At 31.2% G+C, this 24889-nt stretch overlaps 1 protein-coding gene across 1 annotated transcript in view; it reads left to right on the top strand.

The window, feature by feature from the left end:
• Positions 1-24889, top strand: part of LOC136973160 (U1 small nuclear ribonucleoprotein 70 kDa-like) — a gene marked incomplete at its 5' end in the record, with an annotated part of 33422 nt that overhangs the window by 5009 nt on the left and 3524 nt on the right. The window contains 5 exons of the mRNA XM_067267860.1: positions 29-83; positions 156-220; positions 4366-4428; positions 17395-17476; positions 24635-24736. Coding sequence (XP_067123961.1) covers positions 29-83; positions 156-220; positions 4366-4428; positions 17395-17476; positions 24635-24736 — 367 coding nt within the window. The remainder of the gene's footprint in view (positions 1-28; positions 84-155; positions 221-4365; positions 4429-17394; positions 17477-24634; positions 24737-24889) is intronic.

Here is a 24889-nt window from a genome sequence, read left to right on the forward strand (position 1 = left end):
GAATTTTAGCATTTAATTTCTTTTTCAGAGGCGAGAGAAAGCCGAACAAGTTGCATACAAGTTAGAACAAGATATTGCCTTGTGTAAGTTACACAAAAAATGAAAAGTTTTATTTTTATATTGTTTATAAGAAATTAAAATGTTTTTAATTGTAGGGGATCCTCATAATAATACATCAGGCACATCTGATCCATATAAGACACTGTTTGTTGCAAGAATTGTAAGTATTCTATAAAAATATTGTATATAATGTTATAATAGTAATGAACTGTAATGCTAAATACATTTAAGATAAATATAAAATTAAATTATATAAAATTTGAATGATTTGTATGAGTTACATAAATTTATATTTGACAAGTTATACATTTATGTAACCATACGATTTTTTTGTTTTTTGCATGAATTTTTTTAAAAATATGTTTTAAAATATCTTTTAGTTCAATTTGTTATATTTAATTAAGTCAATTTTATTGTTTTGTATATGGAAATTGATGAAAAAATGTTCAAAAAAACTTATGCTTTTTGACTATTTGCTATAAAAATGTTTTATTCTATCACTTCAAGAAGAAAATATCTATTAGTTTATACTTATGTGACCAATAACCTTAATTAAATCTTGGGTTGCATGACCTAGATAAGATCCACAATAGTACAAAACTTGAATAGAACTTAGGGTTACAATTATAAATTAATATCTTTTCTGTTTTTTATTATACTAATTTTAGCACAGGCTCAAAACAAGGAATTAGAGAAATTGAATTGTTTTTTGCCTGAGACAGATATCTTGCAAATGATAAAACTTATATGAAAATAATCTATGATGGAAATTATATTGTGTTTGACAGACTAAATACTAGTGTTTGCTGCTTTCTGAGATTTGAACATACAACTCTGCTTTTTTGAGAATTTAAATACTAAATAGACTGTACACAAGCAATAAAAACAATCTTAAAGTGCATTAAAATGCAAAAAGTGGTGAAATATCTGAATTAGTGTTTAAATTAATTACACTTCTCTAAAGTGAAATTTGAACAACACAAGGGAATGCACAGAGCCACCTGCATTTGAAACACCATCTACAAAGCAGCAATGAGTGGGTAAATGGGAGAAACATATTCTATTAAGTACATTGAAGAATTAAACACTAACAGTAAGTGGTTATTCTATGTACTAATGTACTTTATAGGTTAGTTTTTGACTTACAACAAAACCTGGGAGGGCTACCTAGGCCCTTTTGCTACAATTCCCCAAATCCAACTAACCAACCAAAACCTGAGAACTTAACCTGCTTGTTAGTAGGGGAGAACCTGTAGAAATGAAAGGATAGCTTTCAGTTAAAAAATCAATTATCTTTGAGATTTGTTTTGGTGTAGTTTTTATTCAATAGCTTAGGTGAAAAATTTTGCAAAACCATTTACGATAGTTTTCTTTCGTCATTTTCATCACTGGTTACATTTACTGGCCAAGTAATTGTTTTTATTTTCCATTTTACAGACTTGTAGGGGTTTTTTTTTATCAACACTACTGAAATCATCTATCTCATTGGTAGCTGATAGTATGTCAGCATCTCTAAATTATTTTAAAATGTCATTTTCACTGACTTGAAGTTGAAATTGATCTAATATATTTTGTTTCACAAACAAAAAGTTTTCTGTGGATTTTTTTTTTTTTTTTAGTTTTTCTGTCTTGTGGGCACTAAGAGGTCTTTTTAGCAATTACGGATTCCACCGAGTCCACATTGGGTAGCTGGGTGGTTAAGAATAAGTCCCAACATATCTGGATACCCTGCAAGACCAGAATTAAATCTAGTAGGGTTGAAAAATTCCTGGGATTTTTCAACCCTTTACCTAGATTTAATTCTGGTCCTGCAGGGCAATAGACTGCCACTATAATTAATCACTTCTCCATCCAGTCATAAGTTTTCTGTGGTACTTACTGTACTTTACTGATTTCAGAGAATTTTGCATTTTTTGACTCTGGATGTCGAAACATCAAGAAATGCAAAAATATTTGAGGATTTTTCTATATGTATGGATGTTTGTATAGGGAGAACAATTTTGTTCGTTTACTCTGAAGCTTAATAACTCCTGTATCTGTTGAAAATTTTTGCAATTTTGTAAGGAGGTTTGTGTAGTAGGGGAATTGTTGCTATTAAATTTTGGTGGTTAAAGGTTGAGGTGTGTCTTATCTCGAGTAGACTTGACTTAACAGAGATTTTACTCATTATTAGCATTTATAATTTTTTTTTATAAAACTCATCCCTATCCACAAAATTTTTGCCATTTTATAACAGTTAATTACATAAAGTTCTTAATAAAATATATAACAGATGGTACTACATGCAGTTTTAAATGTTATCAGGAAAATTAAGCAAGTTGTTGCAAGACTTTTTTTTTGTTGCAGGAAGTATTCAAATATTGTTGAAATTTTGTGATTTATGCTTTGACCAATGACAGACAATTCTTGTTTTTAGATCTTGTAATATTATCACACAACAACACACTAACTTTTATTTTGTCTATTTTTATTCTTTACATCTTTTGCTATATAGTTATTTGGTTTTTGTTGAAAACAGCCTGTAAAATAGTCTTGTTTTATTGTGATGAAAAGTATCTATTGGGCTATATTTGTGTGATATATCATACCATTTATCTCTTATCTGCTATTTAGCTGCATTTTTTGTTTGCTAAAGTTGCATAATATAGCATTTAAGGCAGGTTTAAATGATATGACTATTTCTGACATTTTATTACATCCAAAAACACACAGACAAGATTTTTCAATGACTCTGATGTTTATACAATGTGATGGAATAGTTGTGACTTGTTCTGATCCTGTGCAGGATCAGAATAAGTCACAACTATTCCATCATCAAGATCATTCATTTCTTGAGACTGGTGAGAATGCAGTCTGATAGATAATTTTGATCTCATCATTGATTGGTTGGGATTTGTCAAATGAAGGTTGTCAACAAGTCATGAGTTCATTCAAACTTTGCGGGTGTTCAGTTTCAAGCAAGAAAATGTTAGTGGTAATCATAACTAAACTTTATAGAAATTTGAAAATCATCTTTAGCTTGCCTTAAGCCATTTGCTTTGAGTTCTGAAAACTTAACAGCTTTTTTCATGTTTAAAGGAACTTCAATGGAATTCATTGTTTGCTTTCTGAATTCACTTTAAAAGCTCATGTTCCAGCTCGGGTTGAGTACATCTAGTACCAAAATTTTAAAATTAACATACATATTTCTTAGATATAATTGATATTAAACAAAAATTATAAAGGAATTACTATAGTTTTGTATGTAGTTTAATTTAGTACAGTAATTGGACTGCAATTTGAAAAAATAGTAGACCTATAAATTCCCAATGCCATCCGTTTGTTTTTTTCTTTCTTTAATCTCAAGAATGGAAAGAATGGAGTTAGATAGATGAGACCAGATGTGGAAACCTTAGGGGCAGGAGGCCCTGATTAACTATATAAGAACTTCCGATGCAAACTGGAAATTGTGTTGTTTGAATTCAAAAAGTTTCTTTGAAAGGTGTTAGATAGATGACTGCACAACTCTATTGTTAAAGGAAGGTATGATGTACAGGGGCAAGACATCACTAATTTGAAGTGGAAAGCATATATTTTACATTAAATAAATTTTAAAAAATATGATAAAAATTGCAGGCCAACATTTTGACGATATCAGAATAAAAAATAAAGGGTCAATGTTCATAATATGTAATTCTTTGTGTGTCTATTTCTTTAAATGTTTCAATTTTTTTTTTATATGTGGGACTTATTATATTGGTGTAGTTTTGAATTAGCAAAAGGAGGAAAAATTAGTTAAAAATAAGAGAAAGTATCTGTATTTTTACGTATGAAAATATTTAATATATTGAGCTAATCCCCACTTTGTACAGGTTTCACTGTGTTTACATTAAGACAAATTTTAAAAAATTGGTTTATTCACTAATAGTAATAGTTCAAACAAGACAAATTCTATTACAAATGTAAGGAATTCTACTGCCTGAAATTTTAAGTGTTACTTTGACCTGTGTTACTACACTGTGTTTCGTAATTATCAGACTTTTTGTTTTCTTCAGTCATGATAGTGACTGTGATTACTGAAGAGAGCTGGTTTTATTCAAAATTTCTGAATTTGTTTATTAGGACAACTTTTTTTTTGCAACTTTATCTTGCAATTTATTGTCTTCAATTTCTTAGATAGTATTGAATGTCTTTAACAAATTACATTTTAATATTAATTTATAATATGGTATTGAATATAGATGAATTCCTAATTTAATTCTATGTGAATTAAAATTTCTAAAGGGAAATGGTGTGCTTACATATATAATACTTGCATTCTTGCAGAATTACGATACATCAGAATCAAAATTAAGAAGAGAATTTGAAGTTTTTGGACCCATAAAAAAAGTAAGTGTTTTTAGAATTTAAATGTAAATAATTTATATAGAATTTATATCTGCAGGGATGCAGAATATATCCAAATGTGTAAATTAGGTTCAGAGAAAATTAAACCAGTCTTGGGGGAATTTTTGCAGCAAAATGTTATTGCAATACAAATACGTCTCACTAACCTTGTATAGCTTTAGAACTTATCATTAATGTTTTTGACCCATTTCTAGTGCTTTCTTTAGGTGTTCTATAAATTTTTCTGGTTTGATTCCAATTTTTAAATGTTCCAGTCTCCAATGCTTCTATCTTTGAATTTGTTTTTCAAAATTTAAATCTCTGAAAGATGTGCACCTGTGCTGGCTGTTATAGTGTTGCATCATAAATAGCCTGCCATGCTATCAATAGTTGTTTTTCGTCTTTAAAATTGATTGACAGACCTTTGCAGTCTGCTTTAAAAATTTCTAATGCTTCCAGATTTCGCAGTTGGTTTATATGCTGGGTTTGTCAGATCATTTCTGCTTGTTGTAGATTAGGTGTAATGCCATTTTCATTGGCATATATTGCTAAGACAGTATTGCTTTTTTTTTTTTTTTTTTTTTAATGTTTGTCTTGTGCTCGTGGAGGCATTGTTTGAGTGATCGTTTTGTAGATCCGACATGCTCAAGGTCTCTATCGAATCTGTTATTTCTTAGCAGAATTTTATATACTCTCAGCGTTCTTTTGATTTCTGCCTGATCTTTCTTATTTCTTAACATACTGAATGTATCTAGCTTACATCTGTAGGCTATTTTTGCATTAGTGTAAACTCCAATTTCTTGATATAGGGACTGCATAGGGCACTCATATGTTATAGCTATATGGTAGGGAGATGGATCTTTTTCTGGAATCTTATTTAATTGGACTTTGAGTTGGCTTTTTGTTTATTTGTCATTCTATATATTAGGCTTTTATTGAAGTTGTAATTTTCAGAAATTTCTGCTATTTTTCTTATTTCCTTCCATTTGTCCTGCTCTTTGCTACAGTATGTGTAGGCCCTTCTGATAAGTGCTTTAAAAGCTGCCATTTTGTAGTTGTTTGGGTCATTGGAGTTGACAAGGATATATATTGGGATGGCACTTGGTTTTCGGTATATCTTGGTGTCATATCCATTGAATGTCATACTAACGTTGAAAGAATGAGCCTCTTTAACAGGTTGCAATTGATGCACTGTATAAATTCTTTGATGATTGGTTTTGTCTTCCATATATGTCATTGATATATCACTTATATACTTTAATATTGGAATGGAACTTGGGGGATGACCTTGGCTTTTAGAAATTTTATACCAACAATTGGATAAAATAAGAGACATAGCTTGTCAAACCAGGAAGAAACTGAGCAAAAAAGTTCCATTGGTTACGGAAAACTTTACACTGAAAACAAACCAATATAATGGTGGTTCCATATTACAACTTCACAAATACCAATGTACCAGAGGATATTCATAAAATGTTGATACAGGGCCAAAATATATACCTACTCCCAGGCTGTATTATTCACAATTCACACCTCCCACCGTGGTGGCCATAAGGAATACCAGCTGTCCAGAATTATAACCCAACTTAGAGCTATCTACAAGGGCCTCGCCAGCCAATGGGCCAGGGGGGCAAGATGATATAAATTGATAGAGGATATGAATTGTATGTAGGTAAAAAAAAAACGATTCATAAATTTTAAGAAGCTTAAGAAGATTATTTTAATTAAAACATAATCTTCTTGGGTTTTTCGCGCGGGAATTATAAATCGGGCAATAAATGACTTAGCATTTAAATAATTTTTTTCGCATGTCTAGGGAGGGGCAACTGCCCCTCTGCCCCCCCTCTGGCAACGCCCTTGGCTATCTACATTAACCACCATTGCATTGCAGCAAAGTTTGAAGACCAGAAAAGTGAATATGAAGACGGCGCAGACAGTAAAGTCATTCTTTGCATCCAAACAGTTAAATCTACTAGTTGCAGATAAAGATAAAAGATTTGTTCTATGCAAAAATCAAGGCTTCCTATCAAGAGCTAATGAATTCCTTGAACAATCCAAGTCTATTATACTAAAGGAGGATGCACACGTGCGGTGCGGCAAGAAAAAGTGGCAGAACGATGACAATTTTTCTCTCCGCAGAAGTCGATTTTGTGCTGCTTTTCTTGTGCTGCAAAAGTTGGTTGAATTTTATCTTTTGCAGTGACCGCTGCCAAGACGTGTCTCTATCAGCCAATAACAGTTTGTCTGGTAGTTATGTGAGAAAATACAATCACGTGGTGCTTTAATGGCGGAAAGTTCAACGCGGTTAATAAAGAGGAAAAGATAATAAATTTAACACAAATTCTACACAAATAATCATATAATTTAATTCAAAAAACAAAACAACCAAACCTTACTTGAAATAGTATTCTTTATTGAGAGATCTTAATCGAGGAATAAGCCTATTTTGTACACCAGTTCTTTCTTGATTCAAGAAAATATCGCCAATCCAAAATCTTCGACAAAATCATTTAGCTAAATAAAGCAAGCCGAACAAAACAAAGTTTGTAAACACATGGGTACAGCAGTGTCAGTATCGTTCGCCATCTTGAATACTGAATGCATGTGCTGAAATGTAAACAGACAGCTGCTTGTGTGGTTATGTTGCCGCGTTACAAAGATGTGTTTGCAACACCACTTTTCCTTGCTGCGCTGCACGTGTGCATCCTCCTTAAAACAGGACCCTACATCTACAATATTAAGAAAAACACGTAAAACCATAGCACTTTGTGGAATTGTAGCTTCTTTAGTTGGTCCTTTGAATCCACCAACAAATGTTGCTTGTCCTAGATTATTTTTTGAAGTTAAAATGCATAAACCTACCTGACCTTTAAGATAGATAGTCAACAAACGATTCCATCTCACATACTACTTAGAAGCTGCACTAGAAAAACAAATTACTGTTTTAATTCCACCTTCTGAATTTGTGACCACATCTTTTATGGGTGCAAAAGCAATCGTCTTATACAAATTAGAAAACCTCCCCATCAACTCGTACTGGTTGTACAAAGTTGATGTGATCTCCTTATATCCATCTGTACCACATTTTGAGGCCATCATGCTTGCAAATACCCTGCAGCTTAACTCTGGTTACCCAACATCATGTGTTTTACATTTGTGTTAAGCTCTCTTTCTCATTACTGATGATAATTACTTTCAATTCAATGGAAAAATATATAAACAGACGCAGGGAGTACCTATGGGTTCTCCATTACCATCTGTTTTGGCAGAGCTTATTATGAGGAACATAGAACATCGTATTTTCAATGCCCCCTTGACTATCCAATATCCAATTATTTATCTACTTTATGTTGATGATGTGCTACTTGTGTGGGAAGGTTCTATTGAAGACAGAGCAATTTATTCAATCGTTGGCCTCTGTTTATGCTTCAATCAAGTTCACTGTAGAGGAAGAAAAAAATGCCAGAATCTCGTTCCTAGATCTAGAAATTCATACGTCTCCTGATTTTTCATTTCCTGTCCATCATAGAAACAACAAAGCACCACAAATTATCCCCGCTACAGCCTTCCAACTGTTAAATTTCGTAAACTCTACTATATCTTTTCTTATACAGAGGGCATTCCTTCTCCCTTCTACCCAAGCACTAGTAGATGAAGAATTACTAATCATTAAAAGAGCAATGCAAAAAGCTGGATATTCTCTCTAAATTTCATTATCTTCAAAATCAAGTTAAAAATAAGCTATTTCCACATTCATTTCTTAGTAACAATGAGAATCTAGAAATAGCACATGCTCCAATACTGTACTTAGGCCCTATCTCTAAAACTAGTACATCTTTTTAGAAAGATTGGTTTTGTTTTACCGATAAATTCCCACAACTAACCCTAAGAAGACTATTATGCAATGATAGAGATACATTTCAATTGAATGAAAAATCTGGGGTCTATCAAATTCCACTAAAACATGCTCTGTCAAGAGAAGAAACTAGCCACATAGAGCTAGTTTTTTCTCCTGACAGAATGTTAAATTCTCGCAGCTTAGAACATCAGGAAAACATCAGAAACAGTAGACTGTCAATGGAATTAGCAAAAAAGTGCTTAACCGAAATTATAAGCCACTCTGGGCTCAAACAAAATTACTCAAGTGGTGCAATAGTCTGAAAGAATTATTTATTTGGGAGACCCTCTGCATATCAGCTATGACACCCTGCAACACCCCAACCCTTGAAATCCCACAGTTATGGGTAATATTATTCAAACAATTTAATCTACAGTTTTAATTCCCTTTTTTGCATAAACAGGTTTTCTTTTGCAATTGTGCACTATGTAATATTGGGAAAATTACACCACTTGTTATTACCTTTATATTTTTTAGAACATCGTTCTAATTCAAATTCATTTTACATTCCATCCACATGCTATATTTAATTTCAAATATTGTTCAAAAACTTAAAATTTGATAGCTGTTGTATTTGATATTTGCCTGATGACAGTAAGTCTATGCTACTGAAAGTACTAGCAAACATTCTCATATGCTAAAAGTTGATATCAGTAATGCCCTGACACTTAAATGTAGTTATTATACTGTACATTGAAAAGTTGAAGTGTAATTTATTTTCATTTTATTACGAAAAAAGTTTACTGTAAACCAAATGAAGGAGCTTCAAAGTAAGCTATATACTGCATTGTCAAATGTTTGAGAGTGGATTACCATCACAGAGAAGAAAGGAGTCTTGAAGAGGACCTTTGAAGCTGGTGATGAAGTTACAGTTTAATCTGTAGCTCCAAGATGGAAAATTTTAGGGCTTTAAAACACACACTAAATATTAAAAGAAATAGGTGGTTTCAGACATAATTGCTGGCAAAGATGAAGTGAGGAAGGTTGTTGAAAACTTTCTTCATTTTGGCTAACAAATTTTACTTTATCTTCTCAGACTCAACAATTAGTGGTAATGGTGGATTTTATACTAGTGATAACTCCTTTATGGCCTACCTTTGTAGTTTTCCAAGATAAAGAAATTCGATAGCAAAGTTTTCATTTGGATTGCAATGGGACCAAAAGCATGGAATCCAGCCCTTATCTAAAAATTATGTTGTACTATCAATGCCCAGCAACGTTTAAATGAATGTATACGATGTCACCTGATCACTACATTTAAAAGAATTATTCTTGAGCAGAATGTCTCTTCTGGCCAGATTAAGCAAGTTCCTGCTATGCCAAATTCATGTTGGATTACCTGTAACAAGAAAAACATCACATACTTTGAAAAGGTTGACAACTCTGGAAATTAGGCCATTTGAAGATTTTCTGGCAATTTTCGATACAGTCATTTATGAAAATAAGGAAAAGAAAACGTTTGTCTGACTGCATAAAGTACTGTCTGATAAACACAAACCAGTCTTATAAAGAAACTTGCACTGACCATCTAAAGTCACATCGACCATGATTAACAAAGGAGACTTGTAGAATTACAGAAATAAAAGAATAATGTATGGTTTTTTTTAATCACCTTTCAAATAACTATATTATAATAATAATAATAATAATAATAATAACTCTCCCGTGGTCACCACCTGGTCGTGGTGGGAGAGCCCAGTAATTTTACTGATCCATAGGGCAATGCAGGCTGGAGCATAAGCTCCTGGTAGGGACACCCATGCCAGTAAGGTCTATGGGGAGAAATGAAGCTAAGAGTGACCACACCCACATTCTGTGGAGATATTCATCATGGTAATAACTAGATCAAAGTGTGATACCGGCTCGGACGTCGCCCGGGTTAACAAGGTCCGCGTTCGTGGGTTAGGCAGAGGCTCACGTTCGAAAAATAGGTCACAGTCTCCCTTGGTTACCGGTGGCGAAAGCAGCACCGGCCCAAGCATGGCTACTGCAATGCCCTCAACAGATGTGAGGAACCAACCCAGCCTTGGTGTTTCTGTGGCAATGCATCCACAGACCACAAAGGCTGGAAAACCACGCCAACGGATGAAATGGACAGTAGAAATGAACGAGTTTATCATCCGTACTTATTACACCATCACAAAACTCGAAACAAACATGACAGCATACAGACAACAACTACACCATAGATTCACACAACAGTATCCTCATCTCACTGTCACCGAACAAAGGGTTGTTGATCAAAAAAGAACAATTATACACAACAACCTTATTCCACAAACAACACTTGAACTTATCAAACAACAGGTTGCTGATCAAATACATCAACAGACAGAAACATCTAACATTAATGAAGATCATGTAACCTGTCAGGATAATCCAGCAACAAGCATTGATAATAACACACATACAACAATTACCACTAATGATACTACAGACACTTCCTCATCCATCACTGATAACATAGACATGGATTTAGTTAATACACTCTCACTTATATTTCAGGAAACACTCACTAAATATACAGGCACAGATCCCACACAACGACCACGAATACCAAAAATCAACACGTCAAAGGAAGTAGGAAAAACACTAAATTATGTAAACACTCACTTACTACCACACTACATTCATTCAATTTCTACACTCGCAGACATTCATACATTAGTTTATGCTGGGGCAGTCACAGTAGTGACACACCATGGACTGAAAGTACAATCACAGACAAATACACAGAAAACACAATTCTATCACAAGCCTGCCTGGCAGAGAAGAATAGAAATACAAATAAATGACATTAGACAGCAATTAGGCAGGCTGACACAATACACTAAAAACAACATAACACCCAAATTAAGGAAACAGCTCAAAAACATTTTCAAGAAAATAAAAACACACACAAAACATGAACATCACAACACACACATTACAGAATACATTGATACACTAAAACAAAAACTTGCTGCCAAAGCACGTAGACTCAAACGATACAAAACATGTACACTACGAAAACAACAAAATAAATTATTTACAAACAATGAAAAACTCTTTTACAGACAAATTAATAACAAAGCAAACACTGATACACAGCACAGTGGCACACCAACAGAAGAAGAACTCACAACATATTGGTCTTCTCTTTGGTCCAGTGCTGTCACGCACAATGCTGATGCAGGCTGGATCGAGGAGGAGAACAGAAACTTGCACAACATACCAACTATGCCCTGTGCTGAAATAAACATACATGATTTCCAATACACTGTTAACAGAACACACAACTGGAAGACACCTGGTGTAGACAACATTCACAATTTCTGGTACAAAAAGTTTACATCACTGCACCAGGAACTAGCTAAACATCTAACACACATCATCATCAATCCACAAGACATGCCAAATTTTCTTACTCAGGGCATCACCTACATGAAACCTAAAAACAACAATACCACAGACCCCACACAATACAGACCAATTACATGTCTTCCAACACTCTACAAATTATTGACATCCTGTATTGCAAACAAAATATACAAACATGTTGAAGAACACGACATTCTAACAGAACAACAAAAAGGTTGTCGTAGAAATCACAGGGGATGCAAAGAACAGTTACTCATAGATTCAGTCATTCTACGGCAAGCACACAGACAACACAGAAACATACACATGGCATATATAGACTACAGAAAAGCATTCGACAGTGTTCCACACAGTTGGCTGCTACATATTCTACACATGTACAAAATACATCCATCACTCATTGCATTCTTTCAAAACACTATGCAGCACTGGAGAACAACACTACATCTCAGGGTTAGTAACACTTCCATACAAACAAACCAAATTTTTATTAGGCGAGGAATTTTTCAAGGAGATTCCTTGAGTCCTCTCTGGTTCTGCTTAGCCCTGAACCCATTATCCAACATGTTAAACAACACGCAATATGGTTACAATATCAGACACGAAAAAACAACACAGTTTACACTGTCACATCTCATGTACATGGATGACATAAAACTTTATGCATCCACACAAAAACAACTTCATCAACTCCTACAAATCACACATTCATACACCAAGGACATACAAATGGAATTTGGCCTAGATAAATGCAAAACACTTCACATAGAAAAAGGAATCCTGAAGAAAGAAGATTTTGCACTTGGAAATGGAGACATTATTGAATCCATGGAAGAGGGCGAGTTCTACAAGTATTTAGGATTCCAACAGGCCAAACTAACAGAACATGCACAAATAAAGCAAAGATTAATTAAAGAATACCAAAGTAGGTTAAATGCTATTCTCAGAACACAGTTAAATGCAAAACACACAGTTAAAGCAATAAACACATATGTCATCCCAGTACTCACATATTCTTTTGGAGTTATACATTGGACTCACACAGATCTTGAGCAACTCCAAAGGAAAACAAGAACAACACTTACTAAGCATAAACAACATCATCCTAAATCTGCCACAGAAAGATTAACCCTTCCACGTAAAGATGGCGGACGTGGCCTGATTGACATAGTTAACCTTCACTACAAACAAATACAGTCACTGCGAGAGTTTTTCTACAAAAACAAGAAACATCACAATTACATAAAGCAGTAACTCTAGCAGACTCGAATAACACACCATTAAACTTACACTCACATCATATGGACACAACACAACATATAAAAAGCATAGACACCATTAAGCAATCGTGGGCTCGAAAGGCACTCCATGGCAGGCATCCTTACGATCTGGCCCAGGATTTTGTTGACAAAACTGCGTCAAACAGCTGGTTAGCTCGGGGATGCCTCTTTGGGGAGACGGAAGGATTCATGATTGCCATACAGGATCAGGTCATAAATACTAAAAACTACAGAAAACACATACTCAAAGATGCAACACTCACAAATGACACATGCAGAAAATGTCGCATCATGCCAGAAACTATACAACACATCACCTCTGGTTGCAAGCTCTTGGCACAGACAGATTATTTACACAGACATAATCAAGTAGCAAATATAATACACCAAGAGCTTGCAAAGAAACACAAATTAGTAGACATCCACGAACCATACTACAAATACATTCCACAGACAGTATTGGAAAACAACACGCACAAAATGTACTACGACAGAGCCATAATCACAGATAAAACAATTTACCACAACAGACCAGACATCACACTCATTGACAAACACAATAAAATCACATACATTATAGACATATCCATTCCAAACACTCACAATATACAAAACGCATGCACTGAAATAATTAGCAAGTACACAGAACTCGCCCAGGAAATAAGGCATCTGTGGAGGATGGATAGGGTGCTTATTGTACCTGTTGTTCTCTCCTCTACAGGTGTCATACCACACACACTACACAAAAGCCTGGGCACATTAGAATTGAATAGAAACACATACATCACACTACAGAAGGCCACTATATTGAATACATGTCATATTGTGAGAAAATTCCTGAATACAGACACACACACTGATACACTTCTTTAATTTCTGTTTTGGTTACTATGCCTTGACTTTGGTCCAGCATAGTACACAGCCACCGGTGTTAACCGAGTATATCTCACTTAACCCAACATAATAATAATAATATTATTATTATTATTATTATTATTATTATTATTAATCATTTATTATTATCCATTGGGAATTGTTTTCCCTGTTACAGGGGGTTTACATTTACATTGCTTTTTTGTTTTTTTTATAACAATACTTTTTGATTTTTTAATTTACACATATTATTTCACAAATACGTCTCGTACATTTTTATTTTAATTATTACAATTTTTTTGTCATATTACATTAATGATATCTTATTTTGAATATTAGTTAATATTAACTTGTTTTGTTGTTATGAATGTTGATTATTTTACTAAATTAATTATAAATTTTATATAAGTCCTTTTTGCTCATTTTATTTAAATTTATTAACAATTCTATTAGCGCGTTGCAATTACAGATCCGAGCCATTTCATAGTGTTCACGGATATCATTTAAGTTTTGACATTTTAATATTAAATGGTAAAGTGATAAATTGTTGGAGTTACATAAAAAAACATTTTTTAATTGCAAAGTTTATATAAGTATTGTTAACAAAAAGCGAATATTTATTTAAACAGAGTTGGACTATGAGATGTTTTACGTTCAAATTAACCGAATACAACATATATGGTTGAACAGATGGTATTTTAAATATATCTAGGTACCAAGGATGATATTTACTGCTGTATAGGGAGAGTTGATCTTTGTTTATGGATTGTGCTATAGCTGAGTTCAAGAGTAGTGAGTAACCTGTTTTCCAATCTTGAATGTTATCTTTAAATAGTAATTCTGATACTCCCAAAGAATTGAAGATAGTTTTTAGTTTATTATGCCATAGCTGTTTGTTTTTTTTGAAATTACTTTGCTTGATATTTTCATGATCAAATTGTTGTTGCTATTGAATTTGAGTCTGTAATTAAATTTAATAATACATTTTAATATAAATGGGAAGGACCATATACGATTAGTTTCATGATGTAGTGCATAACTGGGTATTGTCCGTTCTAACTGAAATAATTTATGTAAATAGTAAATATGAAAAAGTTCTAACTTATAGAGATGATCTAAGCACCAAATGGGGCTGGCATAGAAAATAATAGGGTTAATAATTGAATTATAAAGTTTCATGTGTATTCTTAAGTCAGAAGTTTTCAATCTACAGCATGAAAATAAAAGATTATCGATTGCTTGTTTAACTTTATTGTTGAGTTTAGAAATATGCGATTTAAAGGTTAGGTTTCAGTCAAAGTTAATTCCTAGATAATTTATTTCATTGACAGTTTGTAGAAGGATATTTTCATGATAAATTTTTGTTTCATTAACAGATATTTTACTGTTGTTCCAGAAGATAATTATTTTAGTTTTACTTGGATTAACTGCTAGATATTTAGACTTAAAATGCGAATTTAATTGATTAATTTTCCTTTGAAGGGAAATTTTTGTTGGTGCTACCAGAACCAAGTCATCAGCAAAGAGAATGTAATGGAATGCTTTGTTGCCTATAACTATACCATCGTTTGGTTCAGAAAAAAGACGATCTATATCTTTCAAGTAAAAGTTAAATAAATGTGGAGATAATGGATCTCCTTGAAGGATGCCACGGGAATGAGTTAATGGTGGGAGAATATTTTTACCTTGCTTAATCTTTATTTTATAGTTTTGAAATAGTATTGATATTGTTCCTATAAATTGGGAACTAGCACCACTCTCCTTAAGTTTTTGTTGTAATAATGGAACATATACTGAATCAAATGCCTTTGTAATATCTATAAAGGCAGCATACACTTTTCTATGTTTTTTTAAGAGGTATAATTGGATAATCATGAGCAAGGTAAATATTGCAAATTCGGTGCCTTTATTTTTTGTATAAGCAAATTGAAATTCTGCTTCTAACTTGGTGATTTTGATCCAATGTTGGAATTTTTTAGCAAGTATTGAGGTGAATTATTATTATTATTAATACTAAATAGGAACCCTGAACATAGTTTTCACCTTTAAACCTAAATAATATTTTAATAATAATAATATTATTATTATTATAAAATATTATTCAGGTTTAAAGGTGAAAACTATGCTCAGGGTTTATACACACTTGGAAAGTTAGGGATTTTCATTAATATTCAGAAAAAGTCATGGAATGTCAGGGAATTTGCTTTCTTGGCTGCTTTGTTGATTTTTTGCTGACAATATACTTGACTAAGTGTAGCCATCTGCAGGCAGCAAGAAGTAATTTCGTACAATACAACTTTTGAAAAGGAATGCAGAATATTTTCAGGACCCAAAATTTCTCTTAAGCTTACACAAAAATTTACAAAGTACACAAAATGATAAATGGTTTAAATGGTATTATTTATCATTTTAATAAATTTTGATTGTGTAACAAAACAAGTTTTGATTTTTTTCCAATTCATTAATACTTTATAAAGTTCAGAAAATTTATTGAGAGATAAATTTAATAAATATATACTTTTGTACATGAATTATATAGAATTTGTTAATGAATAATAAAAAAATAATTGATATTTTTCTTTTTTCAAAGCCATGTAGATTTATGTTTGTGGATTAATAACAGAATTTTAATAATTTATTTTATTTTTAATTTTAATAATTTGGCAATTATTAAAAATATATAACTATTAAGTAGAAAAATAGCTAATTATAATGTTAGAGAAGCAAAACATATGTGCATAGTAAGTCAAATGCTGTTTTATTTTGTCAATGTCATACTGTAAGGGATGTGATGATAAGGAAATTTGTTGGGGAAAGTCATGGAAATTAAAACGAAAATTTGAGTAGGAAACCTGTATATTATATAGATTTATACAGATTTTTTTCTGAACACCCAGATGGTATTGTTAAATATGAAAAAAAAATGCAGATATTAACACATTTTCAAAAGATAATTCATCATCATCTGTCCGTGCCTTCTCCTAAGGGAGGTTGGTGGCCAGCAAATACCACTGTTCTCTTTTATGACTTATATGAATAATTTCTTACGTGTCCAGTCCCGTTCATTCCTTGAGGTCGTCCATCCAGCCCTGTCTTCTTCCCCTTGATCTTATTCCATCAATTTTGCCTTCTAATGTGAGTTTGGTGATTTCATATTTTTCCCCTCAATATGTGTCCACAGTATGCTAGTTTTCTCTTCTTAATTATATTTATTAGTTCTCTTTTTGTATCTGCCATCTGTAAAACTGTTTCATTAGTGGTCCTGCATGTCCACTTGATCTTCATCATTCTTCTGATTGCCACATCTCAAAGGCCTTAATTTTCCTCTCCATATCTTTCGTAGTGTTCATGTCTCATGTCTGTAAAGCAAAATGGGCTGATAATTCATACTTTTGCTAATTAAGGAAACAAAAACCTCACATTCAAACCATATTTTCAAAGATTTCCAAAGATAAAGTTTTACTGAATTTTTTTAAATGAAACTTAAAATATAATTGATTTTTAACTGCACAAAAATAAATGTACTGTTGTTTAATTAAAAACTTTTTTAACTTTCAGATTGGAATTGTGCACAATAAAAATACTGGAAAACCAAGAGGGTATGCCTTTATAGAATACGAACACGAGCGAGATATGCATTGTAAGTATTATGTTTTTTATAAAATTATTACCACCCAAATTTGATAAAGTATGGACTTTCCGTTCCTCCTACAGTGAACCATAGGCGTGAACATAGTACACATTTTCCGGGGAATTTTCCAGTTGGGAGACTGGTATCTTTCCTATTACACTGACGTTTAACAATCATTAAATATGTGAAATTATTACTGGTAACGGTTCTCATGAGAATTTTTACTTCCTAATAATAATTTATTATCTTAGGAGATGATTTGCAAATTGGATGTTTAGGTTTTTTGAAATTTATATGGTTACAAAAATATCTCAAAAATTTTATTAAAGGAAATATTTATATTCCCCATGAAATTGCACAGAGTAAGTATTATAAGTGAAAAGTCCATATGGGTAATGAGGTGACTGAATTTTGATTAATAAATCTTTATTTTTATTTAGGAAAGTATTAATTTTATATTGATTTGAATGATTAGTAAACATTTGTTTCATTCATTCTTTGTCATTGATAGAATTGTAATGCTTTATAGGTCCAATATTAGTAAAGGATTTTAATGTGAACTATCAAATTTGATGTCATCTTGATTGTTTTTATACTATTATATCATTTAGTTACTTCATCTGGTTCCTATAAAACATTGAATTATCGTGTGCATTGTATTAAACGTAAGTTAATTTGGAACGATGTGGGCCAGTTGCCTATTGCTTATGGCGCAAATGAAGCCTGTTTCTTCAAATTGCAGTGATTACTGCTTTCGTAAAAGTTCCCCGGCATATCCAAAAATGGATGTAGATGCATTTAAATTAAGAATTATTTTGTTGAATTCATATTTAGATAAACTGACGAAGCTATGACAAGTCCCGGAAGCGAGTGGTAACTTTCATTGTTTATTTTATTATTTATGAAGTTATTTTAATATTGTCTATAATAATATTGGATGATGAAATCAAAAAATTAATCTAGACCCCTGAAGAATACTCTCTCTTTGATAATTAAATCTGAAATTAAATTACGAGAGTAATATAGTTTTCTCTTGTATCCCACCACAGCTTGGCGTTGCGAGTGGTGTCATCTAAAATGAAAATTGTCATAGTAGACTAAGGATTCTTTGGTTTGTATGTATTTGGTAAGACGTTTGGTAAAAGCGTTTTTTCGATACCACCCAACATAATGGGATGACGAGTATAACAAATGTTGGTTTGTATGTTTGGTAAGGTGTTTAGTAAAAAAATTCTCACTGAGTACAAAAGATTCTTTCTTGTCGCAACAGTATTAATGTAGAAATAGGAATTTTCACATTAAAATATACACTAATTTGAGGGCTGTGAATTTTTGGATATTAATAGAGATTTGTTTTCAATTTTTATTTATTTGATTAAAAATTTGTAAAAATAATATAAATAAGGCCATGTAAATTTTAAATTCTATATTTGTCTTAGAAAGTGTTATGTCATATTAAATCTTACAAAAATTTTTAATATATTTATAAAGTTTCAGATGAAATAATTGAAAATTATTAAAAGCCACATTTAGATTTAGACTTTAAACAGAAGCATAAAAAAGTAAACTCTTAACAAATTTTTTTAATGATCTTGGAGATTAATGACTTTATAGTCTTTTTCAGAATAAGAATGAAGCTGCATTCAGTATTTGAAGGAAAATAGTACTGTGTTCATTACAAACAACATGTGTTAATGTTTAAACTTTTGTAATCTATTTGAAATTAAAGAGAGAAAAAATATTGCACAACATCATATGATGTGATCTTTGAATTTTTGAAGTTTTTTAAAATTTAAACTTTAAACTTAAGTTTTAAGAATTTTCGTCGCTTAGAATTTGTCATTGTGGCAGCAGGATTCATTCAAGATTAGTACACTTGATCCATTTTTGTTCTGGGAATATAGTTTAATTTGAATTGTATTCCAGTAAGCCAGATGATATGATTATTATAAAATCATTTTTGCCTTAACTCTTAAGTAAGCTTTCATACAAAGAACATTTGAATTAGATTTATTGTTAATTATCTGTCAGATGATAAGTAGATCTATCCTACAAATAAGCTTGTATATACAGGATTATCTAGTCTGAATTCAAAGAAAAATTTTAGAAGAAAGAATTTGTAATTAAATTCTTCATAAGCAAGGAATGCTCAGTTTTACTTATGCTGAGATAATGTTTTTGTTGTTTCTGAGTCCAGATACATTGACTAATAGAAAATGTTCCAAGAAAAATTCAATCTGTAATTGTACTTACTATTGATATTCAAAGAAAATTTATCTTTATAATTAATAGCTTAGTCACATTTTGTAATAACACTTGAAGATCGTGGTAAAAAGTTTATGCATGCCCAATTGATATTTTTTAATATGAAATATGTATTTAGAGAGTATTTTGACATACTTATAAGTATGGTTTATTCTGAGATATCTTTATTGTAAGAAATGCTTTTTTATTAATAATATTGCTTCAGATTTCTAAAATTCTAAAATTAGTTCATAAAGAATTTTAAATTGTAAGTTTTAGTGTGTAATTTTCAGATTATCAGCTGATGTATTATACAAAGGCTATTTTTTAAATAAGGTCCATTTTTTAATAAGAAGAAAAATACTGTAAATATCATTAAAATATATTTTTTTCCATATTCTACATACTTTTATCTACTTTTCTACATACTTTCCATTTTGTTTAAACATTTGTCATACCGCTCAACAATTTTTTGAATTCCGACTTCAAAGAAATCTGCCGCCTGTCAAAAAGCCCAATCCACGACTGCAGTTTTCACTTCTTTGTTGTTGAAATGTTGACCACCAAGGAACTCCTTTAAGTATCGAAACAAGTGAAAATCACTGGGTGCAAGGTCTGGACTGTGTGGATGATCGTATCGAGTCAAAACGATAAAGCACTGTTTAATCTTTTTGTTTTGTGATCGTCAGAAAGCAGTCTTGGAACGCACCGAGAAAACAATTTTCGATAATTCAGTTTCTCCGAAACAATGGTATACAAAACTGATCTTGAAATCTGTGGAAATTTAATTGATAACGTTGAAATCGTGAATCGTCGGTCCTCTCGAATTTTGTTATCCACATCACGAATCAAATCTTCAGAAATCAGAGAAGGTCGGCCAGAGCGTGGCTCATCATGCACATTAACTCGCCCATCCTTGAACATTTTTACCCATTTTCGAACTTTACTGTCACTCATAGCATTATCACCGTAAACTTCACAAATCTGACGGTGAATTTCTGCTGCTGCCAAGTTTCTTGAATTCAAGAATCGAATAACAGATCGTATCTCACAGTCGGCGGGAGACTGAATTTTGAAAACAACATACAGTAATATAATAAGTGTGAAATAAGGAAAAAAATATTTTAATGTGTCATTTTGACTTAAATCATTCTGTGCAACCTCCTCACAGCTTAGATGATAGTTTTAAAATTAACTTATAGAATAAATGTAAAATTCCCAAAAAACTATATTTGTACATGGATATCCTAGATAAATAATCATTTATAAATATATTGCAGAAAAGAAAGAGGGTGGGAAATAGAATTTTCATAATGTTTGCTAGTTTCTAATATTTGTAATAAGTAAATTTTAGTTTGGAAATGGAATTAATATAGTCAGTTTGAAATAAATATGAGGTTTTAACACTTAATTTTGATATAACTGTATAGGTTATATCAAAATTAATAGTTTTGGAGGCAAACATTGAACAGAGGTTAGCATAGTGTAATTGGGGTTTCAACACATTGTTGCTTTGAAAGAATTTACAAGGCCTTATTTATGGAAAAAATTTTAATGAATTTTGAAATTATATTAAATATTACTATGTAATAATTATTGTGGAATTAATTTAATTTTTGATTAATGTTGTTGTTGATTTAACAGAAGTCTGCCTAGAAATAATTTTCAGATATTGTTTCTATGTTTAATAAAATGTATTGATTTATTATATAAATTTTTCCAAAAAATGAGAGGGGAAAAATAGTGATTAATAAGAATAAAATCATATAAACTAAAATGATTGTTATGCGAAGTCTTCTGTTAAATCTAAATATTTTCAAAAAATGGAAAATAGAGGAAAATGGAAATGTAATTTATAATACAAATTATCGATTAAAAAAATAACATATTTAACAATTTAATAATTTGAATACTTAAAATTATATAAAACTTGAGAAAAACAAAAGCTTTAAATTTTTATGCTTTGATGTATTTAACTTAATCTTACGTGTATACACACAAATTCTATATAATGCGATGTTACAAAGCAAAATTATAATATGGCATTAAAGTACCATAATTTTGCATATAGCCAGCATAGATGCAAAAATCATGCTTGCTTTGCCAATTATTTTCAGGAAATTATGGTAATATTTAAAAATGTTTGTTCACAAACATTGAAATAATTTCAGTTTTTGGAATTCAGTTTATTTGACTTTGTCATACTTAATTCAAAGGATCTGCTATATAAAATTCAAGGAGTCTACTTAATTATTTCCAATTAAATGTTTTTTGAGGTGTTTTTCTCTCATTGGATCAAATACTTAAAGGATTTGAATTTAAAATTCTGATGTCTTGTTGTTAGAATTTATTTGTTCCATCTTTGAATCGTTTTAAGAGTTTGATCTGACAAGACAGAAAGATCCTGGAAAATAATTAATTGGAAACAAGAAGATCCATTGAATTTTATTGTGATTCTTTGAATTAATTTATTTAGTTATTAACTTATATCAGATATTAAGGAAGTGGAGAATATTTAAAACTTAATGCAAAATTTTACAATAATTAATTATGACAAACAATAAAGCAACTTGAATTGTAGTTTAAGTAAAGTTTATATACTAAATTATATATAGAAATTTCATTCATAGGCTGATAGAAAAGTTGCGTTTGTTTAATTAATCTGTTGTTAAAGCGGGCTTCTACTTGTTTGGAACATATTTTTGTTTTTCTCAATGATCTCTTTTAATATTTAATGTGTCTCTCTAAATTTTATTTATAATGTAAAGTTAATAATTTCTACATAAAAAATAAACTTTTACTGGGGAAAATAAGATATTTTGATATTGGCTGTGATTCAAAAGGTGCTGCAACAAGACAATTTTGATAAAAACTTTTATCTACAATAATTTTATGAGGGATATAAAGACAAAAGTTACAGATTATTTGCAAATTTTAGAATACAACGCATGATAAAAGTATAACAGTTAAATTAAAATTAGTCGTAGTATAACTTTAACTGTTATACTTAAAAGCTGTTTAGTATGCTTAATATACTTCCAGTAAAAATGATGTAATTAAATTGTACATTATGTTGATCGGTATAAAAATGGAAACACTAATTTTCAAGCAAAATATTAATTGTGTACAATGTTTTGAAAGTTCAGTTTGATTAAAACATAGCTATGTTGAAGTAATAAGTAAAGTATCTACAAAGTTGGCAAAATTATTGGAATTAGATAGACAACAGAGTAGTTAGAATTTCCTGACAGGAAAATAGTCAGAAATGCTGCACAAATCATTCTTAATATTGTAGAATTTGCTGCAATATAAAATATGGAGAATTAATGTTAATTTTATTTAATTCATGTTTTAATATGCAATGTTTATCAGTTTTTGTTTTTAAAAACAAAGCATGTCTGGGTTAATTCTTTGTTGCTAAACATTTTTAATTTAATGGAATTTGGGTAATTTGCAATAGTTTATAAAAGGAAGGAAATTCTTGCAGAAAGAGTAAGCTAATGAAGAAAATTTAATATTTAAACCTTCCTAATCTATAAAGTTTTTTTAAGGCTTTTCTTAAATTTCTAAGGTTTTATGCTAGAATTAAGTTTTAAAGGCATTGATAAGAGTTGGAATACAAATTTAATAAACTAAATTTTAAAATTTGTGATTTAACATATAATACACACAAAAAAAACTTACTTTAAATTTATGTATTCGTTAACTTTAATTACTTTTTTCAGTTTGAACTAGATTAGCGAAGACAAATGACAGAGTAATGTATTAACAGTGCAAAATCTACACAAAAAAACTAGTAAATTTAGCTTACAAATATAACACAGTTGCCATATCCAGTATCGAATTGTGCTGATATCAAAAGAATAAAATGTGTGTAGAGAGGTTTCTTGGGTACAGAAAATTTAATTTAAAAATAAAGGAAAATAGTCAATCAGGTAAGCTAGGGAAAAATTAGACTAAATTTACCACAAAGGTAAGTTACTCTGTGAAATGCTCGGGTGTTCTGTTAATCCCCGTAACGTTAAAAATTAATATAATTTACAAAAATGTGACATTAAATAATCACCATCAAGCACCCAGTGCTCTAAAATGATTTAAAAATTTCTAATTCTGGCTGGTAAGTTTTGGGTTTAAATTTCAAAAAAAATCCTGGTAAGTTAAGATGGGATGTTGCTATAAGTGAGAAAAACATGAAAAAAATAGAAGAGGGAAACAAAATGTGGATTTTCTTACTCGAAGAACAATACTACAAGGCTACTGTGTAAACATTTGAGGGCTACAATAATTAGGTAAGTTAGGTAAGTCTTTATATGCAGCGCAGTTAAAGCAGTGAGTACAGTTTTACATGTGATTTATGTGTTTGTTCATTATTGCCTCTGTGTGCATGGCCATGAACTTTTTTGCTACTGTTAAAAATATACTTTATACACTCACTTGGTAAGTTTAGGTAGGCCAATTGAATTATTTTCAAAGCTTTACATGTTATCCAAAGCAAATATTTCTGCATTCCACTGCAGTGTTTCACATTTGAATTGTGCCATGTGTTTCCTGTAAGACATAAATTTCGGAATAAAGGAGAAGGCTCAGTTAAATAACTGCATAATAAAATGGAACTAGGCCAAAGTATTTTGAAGAAAAGAAACTTAGGTTTAGAAGCATTCGATTAGCTTAGATTTTTCTATATACAGTGGTAGTTGGTACGGAAAAATATAAATCAAGTATGTGATGGGTATTTATTACGAAGTAATTGTTAGTGTTGTAATTTAGGTTAAACTTAATGTACGAAAGTGTATAAAGTGATAACTTAAACTTAGTAATAAGACACGTAAATTTAGATTATTCAGGTGGGTGAGTATTTATTAAGTTAGCAATAAGGAGTGCTTTGGACGCTTTTTAAATATTCTTTTGTGTAAACTTCTTTAGCTGCGTACAAGCATGCCGACGGAAAGAAGATAGATGGTCGTAGAGTTTTGGTCGACGTGGAAAGAGGGCGAACGGTGAAGGGATGGCTTCCGAGACGATTAGGTGAGTCAATGTGGTTTTTTTTTAGTAACTTATCACACGAGGAATTCTTATTGACATAGGTTTTATCGATAGTTTATCAGTACATAGGTGATTCTGAATGAGCCCTAAAAATCAGACTAAGAGAGCATTTATGGGCTATGAAATATAATTACG

Source organism: Centruroides vittatus, unplaced genomic scaffold (genome assembly GCF_030686945.1).
Source record: "Centruroides vittatus isolate TY-2023 unplaced genomic scaffold, ASM3068694v2 contig_3098, whole genome shotgun sequence".
Lineage (NCBI taxonomy): Eukaryota > Metazoa > Arthropoda > Arachnida > Scorpiones > Buthidae > Centruroides > Centruroides vittatus.